General features: G+C 39.6%; 1 protein-coding gene across 3 annotated transcripts in view; it reads left to right on the plus strand.

The window, feature by feature from the left end:
• LOC140804954 (uncharacterized) overlaps positions 1–14495 on the plus strand; it is an 81455-nt gene extending 66960 nt beyond the window's left edge. The window contains exons 1-3 of one of the 3 annotated variants that reach the window (XM_073161119.1): positions 13528–13760; positions 13841–14095; positions 14182–14481. In XM_073161119.1, the coding sequence (XP_073017220.1) occupies positions 13563–13760; positions 13841–14095; positions 14182–14295 (567 nt within the window). In that variant the 5' untranslated portion in view covers positions 13528–13562 and the 3' untranslated portion in view covers positions 14296–14481. Of the gene's footprint in view, positions 1–13527; positions 13761–13840; positions 14096–14181 lie in introns of those variants that run through there. The other 2 variants (XR_012112242.1, XM_073161120.1) reach the window with 2 other exon arrangements.
• Positions 14496–15746: the final 1251 nt, after the last annotated feature.

Raw genomic sequence — 15746 nt, forward strand, 5'->3', positions numbered from 1 at the left:
TTCTTCACACAGTTTGCGGGGAATAATGCTGTGGCAGCCAGGCCGGTGGGGCCTGAGGCGACCTATGAGCGATTCATGAAGATGAGACCTAAGGAGTTCTCAGGGACGGTAGATCCTATGATTGCCGAGGGCTGGATTATGTCCCTCGAGGTTATTTTTGAATTCAAGGAGCTCGGAGATGAAGATAGGGTTCGTTGTGCAACCAATCTGTTTGGAGGAGACGCCCGCCTACGGTGGGAAGGAGCATCCGTAGCCTTGAACTTGGCTACTCTGAGCTGGATGCGCTTTACAGAGGTATTCTACTCTAAATATTTTACTGACGAGGTGCATTCCAGGTTGACCAGGGAGTTCATGACCATGAGGCAGGGAGATATGACTGTTATGGAGTTCATCCGTAAGTTTGAGAGGGGTTGTCATTTCGTGCCCCTGATTGCGAATGATGCTGGAGCCAAACTGAGGCATTGTCTATATGGTCTGCGGCCGATCTTGCGCCGTGATGTTAGTGTGGCTGGCCCTACTACTTATGACATTGCTGCCTCCAGAGCTCTAGCTGCAGAGCAGGACCAGAATGATATTGAGAGAAACCGCCAGGGTAAGCGACCAGTCCAAGTGCCGCACCGCCATCCTCAGCAGCAGCATCAGAATAAGAAGCCTTTCCTCGGCCCATCCAGAAACAGAGGACAGCAGCAGCAGGGACGTACAGTCCTGAGGACTTTAGAGCATCCAGTCTGTCCTAGGTGGACACGCCGCCATGCTGGAGCGTGTATGTATGGCTCGGAGAAGTGTTAAAAGTGTGGTAGTCCAGACCACTTGGTGAAGTAGTGCCCGCAGGGGAGTCTGCCTACCCAAGGCAGAGTTGTTGCTCTCCATGCAGCGGAGACGAACCCGGAGACCATGCTCATGACAAGTACCTTTAAGCTTTAAGTTTGTATTTGGGAATTAATGTTCTGGGTTGAGATTTTGAACTTAGAATTGTGACAGGGTTGCATGCTCTAAACAGTGTTATTTTCGGGAATTTAGTTTAGAAGAACTCTGGCCTTCGCATGTCTATAAGTTTAGTTCTTGTAACTATTGGGTTCAGCTTAGTGTTCCAATCTTTCAGGGAGAATTTTTGTGGGGACCCGGGCTCTAACTCGATTCTGTTTGGGATTTATTGGATCTTTTCAATAAAATGTGGGTCAAATTTTTTCTTTTAACATAAAATCAAATGTATAAATAAAGCAAGATGTATCTATTTTATTTCAATAGACATAAATACAAATATGTCTTGTTTCAACATTTATATACAAACTAGTACTAACAATGTCCAAACATCTAGACCACTAGTTCTTCTTCCACGCCCTTGATCACCACTCTATCAATCTCTCATCCTCGTCGAGACCCAGATCTTGTCCCACCTGTTGCCATGCACACATACAGACACAACATGTAATGCCCGGAAATTTAATCCTAGTAATCTGTAATTATTGAAATATAATTTGATATGATTATGAAAGGATTAATCGGGACATGAAATACAAGTACGTGTGAAAAGTGTGTGTAAGTGTAAGGAGGCAGCACGCACATGCGCGGACCAATGCGCGCACATGCGCGCATCGAACAGTGGGCTTCGCGCATATGCGCGGGTGATTGCGCGCATATGCGCGAAGGGGACAGTAGCCCCCCTAAATTTTGATTGGCCCCGCGCATATGCGCCGATAGCGTGCGTGCATATGCGCGAGGCGAAGTTGTGTTGCACGCGCAGAGACATGGTCTCGCGCATATGCGCGGCAACAATGCGCGCATATGCGCGAGAGGCTACGCACGAATTCTCAAGCTGACACGTTTCATGTGCATGCACGAGTATATATATGTATACATACAGAATTTGTAAATCGGAGAGAAAAAGAATTGGAAGCCGAGGGATTTTGATTTCAAAATTCTACTGTGCAATATCCGTCCGTCCAAATCGTAATCCGACTTCGGTACGGTAATCCTATCGACGTAGGCTACAACTTGACATAAGTTTTGCTACGTTTTGACATGTTTTGAAATTATGCTATTGTCAGAATTGAATAGGATTCAGATTATGATGTTCTTGACATGTTAGACATCGTAAAATCGAAGTCAGATTAAGAAATAGACTGATTATGGAATTGTTATGATTTTTTGATTATAATCAGTTGATATTGGACAGATATGGATTATGGATTGATTATAGATTGAATTGGGTATAGGTTATGGATTGTAACTGTTATCTGGTGATGTTGTATTGACGGGAATATTGAGATTGTACAGTTATGCCGTCAATTTTGAATTAGATCCAGATTGATCAGATTGTTATGGAATTGACTGGTATATTGATATGAGATTATTGATATTGTCAGTACCAGACAGGCTTTGAGTTTAGGACTTTGACTGAGCGAGAAACCGAGACGGCAACGAAAGGTATAAGTCAATGTGGTATTGGGAGATGGACTTGAGTCGGTTTAGACTAGGGTTTCCCTAAATCACATACTTTACTTTATTGCATTGATATTTGCATTGATATTTGCATTGATTGATTGATATACTTGTTTTCTTGAGTTATAGATTACAGGTTTTAGAAGAGTAATCTTATGATAGAAGTGCCGTTAGTGGTGGGATCACCACGGGCACATTGCACGATGTCATAAGATGGTGTATTGGCGGATGTGCCAAAGTCTGTCACTGGATGTTTGGCTATCGATGTGGATAGGATGGTGGCTTTTTCTATTACTGTTAATCAGTATCGTATCGATGTGGATAGATTAGTAGCTCTTCTATTACTGTTAATCGATGTCATATCGATGTGGATAGAATTAGAGTTGCTTCTATTACTGTTAATCGGTACTATATTGATGTGGATAGAATAATAGCTTCCTCTATTACTGGTAATCGATATCGTATCGATGTGAATAGAACTGGAGTCTTTTCTATTATTGTTGATCGATACCATATCGGCGTGGATAGAACTGGAGTCTTTTCTATTACTGTTAGTCGATATATGCATGCCAACTTCTGGAATCGGGATCCCTAGACTAGGATTGAGTCTAGTCTGAATGATGTAGCTACGAGTATTGTTGACAGTTTGATAATGATTATGTTTCAGACTTTGTTACATATAGCTGTTACCTGATTACATGCTTTATATTGTTTATATGATTGCATGTTTCGTTGATTTATACTGGGGATTATATTCTCACCGGTTTATCCAGCTGTTGTCTTGTCTGTATGTGTACTTGACAACAGGTGGGACAGGATCAGGGTCCAGGAGATGAAGAGAGAGATCGTGATTAGAGTGGTGGCACCGGACTTGGACTAGAGATAGGGTTGAACACTTGATAGTAATTGTCAAACCCTAGTTTGAATAAATATGTTGTAATACAGGACTTGTATTTTATATACTGATATGTATATATGTTTTAATTTCACTACGTTCCGCATTTTAAAAAAAAAATTTAGACCCTGTTTTTAATTGATTAATTAGTCCCAATTATGATTAAGAACTTGATTAGCATCCGGGTCCCCACAACAGGTGGTATCAGAGCGATAGATCCCTTAGACTAAGATAGAAGCTAGTGAGCGGGGTAGATTGATTTTCTTTCCTGCTTTTGATTGCTAGCATGATTCCTGTTTTAATATATGCTACCTGAATTATCTGATATTGATATGATATTGTATATTATTGGAATGGATCAGCTGTAAGATGATCCGAGGAGGATTGAAACTGGTAAGTGGTATTTGGAATTACTAACCTCTTCGGTTATCAGATATGCCTCCGAGAAGGATACCAGAACAGGGAAGTACATCGAATCCTCCTATGGATGTGACCCCTACTCCAATGGAGCAATTGTTGAAAAGATTTCAGTCATTCCATCCACCGACTTTGAAAGGGACGGAGAATTCCGTGGAATGTGAAAGTTGGTTGGACGATATAAGCATGCAATTCAAATCAATTCATATCTTGACTCGACTCGAACTCTAACTCTAGGGATCCCGGTATGAATAAGACGTCACTGTCTGTCAACTACCCTCCCAATCGGGGTAACTGCACGTCTTATTCCTAGATTCGGTCCTGTCTGTATCGAATGTCTACAATTGGAGGAAGTCTGCTCCTATGCGTCAATACCACCGAACATCTAGAAATTTGGCAAATCTGCCAATGACTCTCCTATCTTAAATGCTTGAATATAAATCTATAAACAAAGCATAAACATAACGCAATACAAACAACAACTAGTATGTGATTTTGGGAAACTCAAATCAATTCTAATTCGAGTTGTATCTCCCCGAATTCACATGAATTATACCTTTCTTGTCGTAGTCTTTATCGTAGTCGAAATCTCAATGTCAAAGTTGCCAATAAAAATCTGAAATGGCATAGTAAATGTGCATTTTGTCAATCTCTAGTACACAACAATACACATAGGAATCAATATTTCATTTCAAGTCATTTCGACGGCATAACGACGTAGTTTCTTGATACGGGTCATATCAATACAACAATTATCAATAATCCACAACATCTTCAACAACATACTCCACCATATTCTCAAAATCTGCATAATCTCATACACATATATATATATATATACTGAAAATCGTAACAATATCATATGCCATCATTTTCTCGATCCATTTACGTTTCTACGACGTCCATAATCTCAAGAACATATGATTATAAGCATAACAGAATTTCCCCAACATGTACACTTCAAAACATGCTGAAACATAACCAAACTTACATCCTTTGATAGCCATTGAAGAGAGGAGCTCAAAACCGAAATCGGATTAAAGTTTGGATGTGTGAATCTTTCAAAATCACAAGCTTAAGAGCACAAGAAAAGTTGAAGCTTTCTCCCCTAAATCCCTCGGTTCTATCTGCTGAAGAAGGAAATGAATAAGGACAACACACCATAATGCATGGCAAGGGCAAGTGTCTTATTTTTCAAGCAACACGTTGCACCGCCGGTGCGGTGCTTCTTAGACCGTGGGTGCGCTAAGGTCTCGGCAGCCCTATCCATATTCTAAAATCGACGACCGCGGGTGCGGTCTGGTTTACACCACGGGTGCGGTCGCACAACTGTAAAAAATGGCCAACTTTCTGTCCATCAACCGCGGGTGCACTCTTTCTTGGACCGCGGGTGCGGTGACCCTACTGTAATTCTTCCACATTTCATGAACTAAAACCGTTGGTGCGGTCCTTTTCTTACCGCGGGTGCGGTCTCTTCTTCATTCAACACTTCATCATCTCATTTAGTGCTTCTCATTACATGTCATGCATACTCATATCTTCGAATATCACATCAATGAAGACTAATAAATCTAGTGCCTCTCATTACATGTCATGCATTCTCATATCTTCGAATATCACATCAATGAAGACAAATAATTCTCCAGCCTTACAATTTTTATAGCTGGTTCACCTACGAAAGCCTTGATAGATTCAGGGGCTACTATTCGTTCATTTCGGAGACCTTTGCTAATTTTCTAAAGGTCAAGACCATTGGGCTAGATATAGCCTATTTAGTAGTACTGCCTTCTGGAGAGGAGCTGGCATGTTGGAACATTTCATGTTCGTAATCTTGATTTTGATGTTAACAAAACTTGTTATTGTGTTTCTAACAAATTTACTCAAGTGTGAAGTTGCAAACACAAGAAGCAAGCTGAAACTGAATTCTGCACAAACTGAATTTCTGGCAAGCTTCTGTATTTTGATTATATCTCTCAGCTGGATGATCCAAACGACAATCCGCCAACTGGACTGATCAGAAAACTCAATTTGGAACAAGTCGTATTTCACGTCAGTTGGGCAAAATCGAATGTTATCAAGGGATAACGGATCGCTGAAGTGACGAACTGACTGCACGAAAACAGCAATCAGTTGGGTTTGAGCAGCTGCGGTATTTTGGTCATATCTCTCAGCTCGGTTATCGAAACGAAGCGATTCAGTATGCGTTGGAAAGATAAGACAAAGATCTACAAATCAATCTAATAAGTCAAAGTCTGAATCGAAGCTTACGATGCTGATAAATGACGATGAAGCTACTGGTTCTGCACAAACTGAAATCAGCTAGACTGATTTCAGCACACCAGCTGAAACTGAACCAGCTGCTGACCAGTTGACCAACCAACTGAACTAGTTGAACTGAACCAGACCAGCTGAAGAGCAGTTGAACCAGACCAGCTGAACTGAACCAGACCAGTTGAACCAGACCAGCTGAAATGAACCAGTTGAACTGAACCAGACCAGTTGAACCAGTCCAACTGAACCAGTTGAACTGAACCAGACCAACTGAACCAGTTGAACTGATTGACCAGTTGAGTTGACCAGAGTTGACCAGTCGGGAAATTTTCCAGCAAGACGAATTTGACCGTTGCACTTCCTGAAACAGTACAGAAATATTCCTAACGGTCATATTCTTGTGTCTAACGTATATATCAGTGTTGGAGCTTATAAATACAACATCTTGAAGATCAAACAAGAGCTTTGGAAGTGGATTCAAAGCATGGGCACTTAGCATGAATATATCAGCTAGTTGAGAGCACAAGCCCTTGTGTGAGGAAACATTTGAGATGTACACTGTAACTGATAAATTCCTCACAAACAATCACTCACACATATACAGAGAGTTTGAGCTGAAAAGTTTAGTTGAGTGAGTCTTTACACAAAGACGTAAAACATTGTGTTTGTAGTCTTTGCATATGAGACATTAAACAATATGCTGATTGTGAGGTGCTGCCTACAATCTTGAGTGCTAGGAGTTCAGTTTTAGGCAGTGGGTAAGTCCTAGCTGAATGGGTTTGTACAATGAGTTGTATAAATCAAAGTCTTCTAGTGGATCCTTCCCAAGGGGAAGAAGGGGTGACGTAGGAGTGTTTGAAATCTCCGAACATCCATAAACAAATTCGTGTCTATTTATTTATTGCATTTACTTATGATTTCCATAGTTTTAAAGATGCATTGTTGAAGCATTTTATGTGTTCTTCAAATACCAAAATATTGTACACCAAGTGTTTGATAAAATGCTTCAACTGAATATTTTAACTCATTCAACGTGCATATATTTTAAATGGTTTACAAAATATTTATTCGGTTTCTACGAAGGATTATTTCGAGTATTTTCCGCTTGGTTTGAACACCAAACTCGATTTAATTCATCGGTGTTCAATATTTCAAGAACCGAGCTATTGTAGCTCAACGATTACCCCCCCTAATCGATCCTATCATGGCAGCTACTAATGTGATCCGAGACATAGACCTCGAGCTTCATGGCAATCTTGTTTATGCGGATCTTATCGTTTTTCCGATGCCAGAGTTTGATATCATTCTGGGTATGGACTGGCTACTAAGGAACAAAGTTTTAATCGACTTTCAGCGGAGATCCATTCTAGTCCGACCGCCTGGGATGGAGCAGTTGTTATTCGAACCAGACATGTACTTTCATTTACCGTGTTTGATATCTTGTGTCCAGGCTAGGAAACTCATGCATAGAGGGTGTCGAATGTTTTTGGCAACTTTTATATTTGTTCCAGAGGCACCCAATCAGTCAGCCTCTGATGTCCCAATTGTTAGGGATTTTCTAGACGTTTTTCCTGACGACGTCTCTGGTATGCCACCCGAGCGAGAGGTGGAGTTTTCTATTGAGCTTATGCCAGGTACGTCTCCGATCTCCAAAGCATCGTACCGATTAGCACCGACAGAGATGGCAAGACTTAAGAATCAGATTCAGGAACTTCTTGAAAAGGAGTTCAATTGCTCGAGTTTTTCACCATGGGGCGCGCCAGGCTTGTTTGTGAAGAAGAAGGATGGTACGATGAGGCTCTGTATTGATTACTGGGAATTGAACAGGGTTACAGTGAAGAACAAATACCCACTTCCGCGGATTAAATATTTATTTGATCAATTACAGGGAGCTTCAGTATTCTCTAAGATTGATATGCGTTCTGACTATCACCAGTTAAGGGTGAAAGATTCCTATGTTCTCAAGACTGCTTTTAGGACTCATTATGGCCACTTCGAGTTCCTTGTGATGCCGTTCGGTTTGACGAATGAGCCAGCGATCTTCATGGATCTCATGAATCGCATATTTCAGCCGTATCTTGATCAGTTTGTGATATTCATAGACGACATTCTCGTCTACTCAAAGAATCAAGAGGATCACAGCAGACATCTGACCGCATTTTGCAGACCCTACAGAAGCATAAACTATTCGCGAAGTTCTAATAATTGCAAATTCTGGTTAAAGAAGGTGGCAATCTTAGGCCACATCGTTTCTAGCAGCAGTATTGAGGTAGACCCAGCGCAAGTTGCAGCAGTCAGAGATTGGGTTGTGCCGCAGAATGCATCAGAGATCCGTAGTTTCCTTGGGCTAGCAGGATACTATCGGAGACTTTGTTTTGTATATTACGCGCCAGTATTGGCCATGCCGTCAGGGCCCGGAGACTTTGTTTTGTATACCGATGATGCTTCGAAGCTCGGTTTAGGCGCATTGTTGATACAGCATGGGAAGGTGATAGCGTATGATTCTCGCCAGCTGAAAATCCATGAGAAGAATTACCCTACCCATGATCTAGAGTTGGCAGCCGTAGTTTTTGCCTTGAAGATTTGGAGGCATTATTTATACGGAGAGAAATTCCAGATCTTTACCGACCATAAGAGCCTCAAGTACTTCTTTACGTAGAAAGAGCTGAATATGCGTCAAAGGCGTTGGTTGGAGCTAGAATATGACTGTGACATTGGCTACCACCCGGGAAAAGCTAATTTAGTTGCGGATGCACTGAGAAGGAAAGTTGCAGTGATGGCTCATCTAGCGATTTTGAGGCCTCTTCGGTCTGAGATGCAGAGGTTTGATCTAGAGACCTATCCTCGAGGTAGAGTTCCCCGTCTATCTACTTTGACGATTCATTCTTCTCTTCTAGACCGAATTCACTGCGGACAATCAGCAGATGAGAAGTTGGAAAATTGGAAGCAGAGAGATGAGTCCAAGGGCAGTATCTTGTATACAGTTAGTGACGGTATTGTGAGATACCGAGACAGAATGTGGGTGCCTAGCAGTGATTCTATTCGAGCAGATATTATATCAGAGGCCCATATGTCGTCGTACTCCATTCATCCTGGGAGTACGAAGATGTACAAAGATCTGCAGTTGTTGTATTGGTGGCCAGGAATGAAGAAGGATATCAAAAGTTTTGAATTCGAGTGTCTGACGTGCCAGCTAGTGAAAGCGGAGCATCAGAGACCAGTAGGCTTGCTCAAGCCTCTTCCAATTCCTCAGTGGAAGTGGGAGAATATTACCATGGACTTCGTGACCGGTTTGTCAAAGTCAGTCAGAGGATCAAATGCTATCTGGGTGATTTTTGATCGTTTTACCAAATCAGCACACTTCCTGCCTATTAAGACGACTTTCACCATGATTCAGTATGCTGAGCTGTATATCCGAGAGATAGTCAGACTTCATGGTATTCCCGTTTCTATCGTGTCTGACAGAGATTCTAGATTTACTTCCGTATTTTGGAAGAGTCTGCATTCAGCAGTGGGTACAAATTTTTTGTTTAGCACATCTTTTCACCCTCAGACAGATGAGCAGTCAGAGAGAGTTATCCAGATTTTGGAGGATCTTCTCCGTGCTTGTGTCATCGATTTCTCAGGGAGTTGGGAGTCGAATTTTCCATTGGTAGAGTTCACCTATAACAACAATTTTCAGTCGTCTATAGGTATGGTTCCGTATGAAGCACTGTATGGTCGTAAGTGCACATAGCCTGTTCATTGGGATGAAGTAGGGGAGAGATCAGAATTGGGTCCAGAGATTATTCAGCAGGCTACCGATGTAGTAGTCAAGATCCGTGATAGGATGAGGGCTGCTCAGAGTCGACAGAAGAGTTATGCGGATCAGAGGAGGAGAGACCTAGAGTTTGCCGTTGGCGACCATGTTTTTGTAAAGGTAGCACCTATGAAAGATGTCATGCGGTTCGGGAAGAAAGTAAATCTCAGTTCGAGATTCATCGGACCATTTGAGATCCTCGACAGGGTTGGGACGTTAGCGTATCGTGTTGCTCTTCCGTCGAATCTGGCCAGAGTACAAAATGTGTTCCACGTCTATATGCTGAGGAAGTATATGGCGAATCCTTCGCATGTCCTGATTTTTGAACTGTTGCAGCTCACTCCGAACCTGTCTTTTGAAGAAAGGCCAGTGCAGATATTAGACAGACAGAAGAAGCTTCAGAACAAGCTGGTTAAGCTAGTGAAAGTCAAATGGCTTAATCATTCAGATGAGGAAGCTACGTGGGAATCTGAGCTAGAGATGAGGAGTCGGTATCCCGAGTTATTCGGTAAATTTTAATTTCGAGGACGAAATTTCTTTTAAGGGGGGAGAGTTGTAGAACCCGTTAAATCAGACTACGTATAAGCCATTCATAATTACTATTATTTAAATTAAAAATGATTTCTTTATTATTTAAAGCATTTTAAATTTCATTAAGTCATGATCATTTATTTTAAATCGCAGTAGTTTAGCTTTTATCTTTTCGGATAAATAAACGAGGCCGGATCGGAGTTGGAGTATTGAGATAAAATTTAATGATAAAAAAATATTCCTAGAGTTTATTTAAGATAAAGAATAATTTATTTTAATGAAAAAGAATGTTTAGGAATTTAATTAATTAATTGGAGTCAAGTAGTAAATAAGTTCATTTATGTCAAATAATTTAACTACAAGCCTAAATTAAAATGTGTGACCAATTGAGATAAGTTAATCTAGGCTTATTTTATTTAAGAAATAGTAACTTAATATGCTAGTAATTTAATTTAAAGAAGTAGCCATGCATGCAAGAAAATTGTTATCCAAAATTAATTTATTAATTCACTAAAATACATAATTAGTGTTTAAAACTTTAAAGAGTTAAAATTCAATAATTTAGAAATATTTTTACCATGTTTATCTAGCAATTTTCGGCCATCATCTTTGTAGGATTCAAAAGTTTGACAACTCATTTTCTTTGATTCTTTCCTTATCCATTCTTGGTAGATAATCCCCTCACATTTAATCCTCAGCAAATAATAATTAAGCAATTTTTCTACCACATTTTTTGAATGATAAAATCGGCCCTCACACTCGCTCAATCAAATCAAATCACACCTCATTTCGTTATATCTCAAACTCTAGGATAGAAAGATTTGATCTTGCCATTCAACCCCCATTTAATTAGTAGACTTTCCCTTCATTTCCCTAGCCATTCTCCTCCCCATATTCTCGAAATTCAGAGAGAATTCAGTAGCAAATCGTGAGAAGGAAGGAAGAAAATAAGAGAGAAATCAAACAAGAAAAGAGAACTTCGTCTCCGCCGCGCCGTATTCGTCGTAATGATTTGTTTTCGTTTCAAACAAATTTCAGGCATGTATACACGTTTTTTTTCTCTCCAGTCAAGCCATATAAGTAATTTAAAACATAATATGATCATGTTTCATGGAGCATAAACCAAAAATTGACAGCAAGTGTTATAAAAATTCTGCATAGATTTTTGGCCTTCCTTGCACTTCACGTTTGGTATTGTTTTTGTGGTTTCAGGGTCTGGCTCGGTTCCAAGAATTCTAGGCTGCTTATGGTCATGTTATAGGGTGTGTTAGGAAGGGATTAGTCCAATGGTTTCAGCCCTTTCGCCCCAGCAAAACCCTTTTTGACAGAAACTTTCCATGTTGCAATTTATAAGTCTCGATTTGCATGGTTTATTGCCTAAGGTGAGGGTTCGGATCTTGGCTGCCCTAGGAGCTGTAGCCATGGTTAGAACCCCTCCTTAGCATGTCTAGGACGTGACCAAGATGACATTTCATGGCTTTGTTCATGGTTCCATCTGTTTTTAAAGTAAACAAGACAAGTGCCCCTTCGATCCCCTTTCTTTTCCCTGCATATGTAGTCTTGGTTTTGAGGTTGGTGTGGATCTTGGTTGGCTTTTTAGCCCTTAGACATAGTTCACACAATCCCTCATGATGTCTAGATCATGCCATGGTGGATCACATGGCCACTGGAATGATCCATGACAGCAAAACAAGCAACACCGCCACCCGTGCCATGTGTGTTCTCGGGTGAAGCTTGGGATCGTCGTAGGTGTTGGCTTGGATTGTGGTTGGCCTAGGGCCCTTAGCCATAGTATACACCATACCTTAGGATGTTGGTAAGAGGCTCTGATTGGTGGTTCAAACCCCAATGACCGATAGTCTCGAAAACGAAGCACGGAGATGCAACAGCTGCTGCTGTAATTGTTTTGACAGCAACTTCGCCTTCGGTTCAGAGGCTTGTTTCGAGTCCTTGATTGGCTTTTAGCCTATGGCCTTGGACTGGACAGTACCTCATTGAGTTAGGAAGGTCATGTTTTTGGCCGTTTGTGATTTGTTTAAGTTTAGAGGTCGTACGAGAATTTACGGTGCGATGTGCCAAAGTGACTCTCGAAAGAGCGTTTCACGATTTTGGCCTTCATTCACCAAATTTCGAGTTTTACAATTCTTAGGAGCATTATTTCATCGTGTAAGGCGTATTTTTACCATGAATAAACGATGGTTTGATGTTGGTTCGGGTTGGTATGGAGTCATGGTTAGAAGTTAAGTTGTTGGTCTAGTTGGCCCCGTTTTTGGGTTCCATTACGAATTTATTCTCAAGTTAAGTTATTTGCATGTTTCTCATGTTAGAATTAGGTCGCAGCGAACATGGGAATGATCCAACTCAATTGGTAAAATAACACAGGAATTTAATTATAATACGTGCATAAAATATAAAAAGTTTATTTTTGAGATATATGCGATATGTCTTGTGGCCACCTCACGCTTATGGGATTGCAGCTTATGGGATTATTACTTCAACCGGTGACTTACCACCGGTTCACGTTCATGTATGGGTACGGATATCCAGTCCAAGTGCTGTGATAATCTCTACCGCCCAGTATACTGTGGTTTAGTCTGCTCGGACGATTTATGTTATGTTATGGGCCACTCGCGTAGAACATTATCTCAACAAAAAATTATGATATGCTATTTTATGATAGGGCTCTATCGAGCAAGCATTTTTTATACGACTTTTAGATATGCACGTATTTATAATTATTAATTACACGCTTCTCACGTTACGTTTTATGATACGACATTCTTATGTTACGCCAAATTTTATGATATATTTACTTTTTATTTATGATATATGCATGCTGAGTCTTTAGACTCACTAGACTTGATTGGTGTAGGTAATGATGAGGTCGAGATCGGGGGCGGAGACCAGTGAACTAGCTTGGGTCGGCAGTAGTAGGAACCTGAAAACCTCATGTTTCAGTTTATTTATCATTTTATGCTCTAACTTATTTTGTTACAATGAATTATTTTAAGTTGTTGTTTTGAAAAACAATATTTACTTCCGCTGATACTTTAAACATTTAAACTTTTTATCAATTTATTTTATGAATGAGGCAAGTTATTTACTTTTAAAGAATTTTTTTTAAAATAATTCCGCAAATTTACAAATACGAAATACGAGCCTCTACATGTTGCGAAAGATGTAAGCACTGAGCACAAAAGGGAGTTGATGGAAGCAAAGAAGAAAATTTCAGAACAAGATACACGTATCAAAAAACTTGAAGCAATTATGTATAAAAATGGTGCATGTGACATGTCGATCGATGAAAAAGGTAGTTGCTTTGTGAAGTTAAATCAAATGAATGAAAGCAACATGAAACATGATGATGTGGAGCTGCAAATTGTTAGCAAATTTGATGTTTTACATGTATGATAGTAGCTGTAGGTAAAGTAATAACAACGTAACATAGAGTAAGTAAAATTTATCGAAATTCCTACTTTTTTTAGGGTAAACAAATTGCATTGACTTTGGAAGGTAGCAAAAATATTTTTGCATACGGTACAGTTGTCTGTGTCAAAGAAGAAGATAAATTGATCCATGGTGTTCCGTTACCCCATAATTGCATACGGGTCTCCATTGATGAAGCAGTGAACAAATCAACATCTTTGCCATTTCCGATTCCTAGTGAATGTGAAACTATTTGTGATGCTGCGGGAACACTTGTGGTTTGGCCAGAACACTTGATAGTGAAATTCAATGAGGTACATGTTATATTCGATGGAAAACTAAATTGACTAAAATGTTTCTTATTCATTCTATCTAACATTTTTATATTTGCAATTACCAGAAGGCCGAAAGGAAGACAATTGAACAGTCAATGAAGAAACATCATTTGTCAGCAAGTGTCCCAAGATCATTACATATGTTGTATTGTTATAGTAAGCGTGCTCTTGATGAATGAAGATACATATCAATGATTTTAGATCATGATGTATTTGGCGATGATTACATACTTATTCTGCACCTTGACGACATCATTACTTTGTATCATTTGGACCCAATTTCGGCCAATTGTGTAGTTGGCTACATATGTTAAGTGATTTGATTTGAGTTATAAACACAAATATTTTGCAAAAAATTTGTTCTACCGTCATTATAATGAACCCGAAATCTAATTTGTTGCAACATAAAATTTTGTGCCACCATTCTGTCTTGTTTACATTATTGTTTTGTATGCTACTTATGTTTTAAATGCCAGGAATCTTTACAAAAATCTATTGAAAGATAAAAAGACGGAGAAATTCAGATTTGTCAATCCACATAGCATTCTATACGTGTCAAAAAATACACAGAACAAAACAGGTAAGCTTGAAAGGTTGAACCACAATGCAATTGTTATAGCAGGTAGGCTCAGTGGTGCATCAGTGGATCATGTAGTTTTTGTGCCGTATAATATCGGGTGAGTACGAATTACAATATAACTTTCAATCGCTTCATTTCGACAATTTATTGCATTTTATGCACTGATTATGTGTTTCTGCATAGTTTTTGTGGGGACCCGGATGCTGATCTTTCTTCTTAATCATCTTTGGGATTTAATTATCAATTAAGATAAACAGGGTCTAAAAATTTTCTTTTTAAAATAAAGTGCGGATGGTAATGGCATCTACATAATATACATATCTGTATAAAACTACAATTCAATATAAAGATACAACAATCTTTTAACTAATCTAAGGTTCAATTACTAAAGTTCAAGTAATAAAACCAAATCTATCCAAGTCCGGAATCACCACGCTAAACTCATCTTCTCTCATCATCTTCTCGACCACGATTTTGTCCCACCTGTTGTCATGCACACATACAAAACAAGACAACAGCCGGATACTCCGGTGAAAATAAATCCCAGTATAAAACATGGTAAACATGCATATATACAGAGTAAATCATGAAAAGTTCTATCATGAATAAAGTTAAAGCAGTAGATTTCATAATCGATGAAATTAAATCCAAATAAGCATGCAACTCAAATCAACTAAACATGCTATTCAAATCAAATCATAACAACATCCTATCATAACTGAAAGCAAATGAAAATGGGTTTCATAATCTATGAAACCACATCCATAATCGCATGCAGTTCTAGTCAAATCATGTCTAGACTCGACTCAACTATAACTCTAGGGATCCCGGTGTGAATAAGACAATCTATCACCTACCCTACCAATCGGGGTGACGGTACGTCTTATTCCTAGACTTCGGTCTGATCTATATCCACATGTACAATAGGAGACTGATCTTCCCCTACGCTGTGATACAACCGAACGTCTAGAAGTTTGACTGAACTGTCAAGACTCCCTATCTTAAATGCAATGAATAACAATCTGTAAATAAAGCATAGCATATCAACAT

This window comes from Primulina eburnea, chromosome 11, assembly GCF_022965805.1.
Source record: "Primulina eburnea isolate SZY01 chromosome 11, ASM2296580v1, whole genome shotgun sequence".
NCBI classification, from domain to species: Eukaryota; Viridiplantae; Streptophyta; class Magnoliopsida; order Lamiales; family Gesneriaceae; genus Primulina; species Primulina eburnea.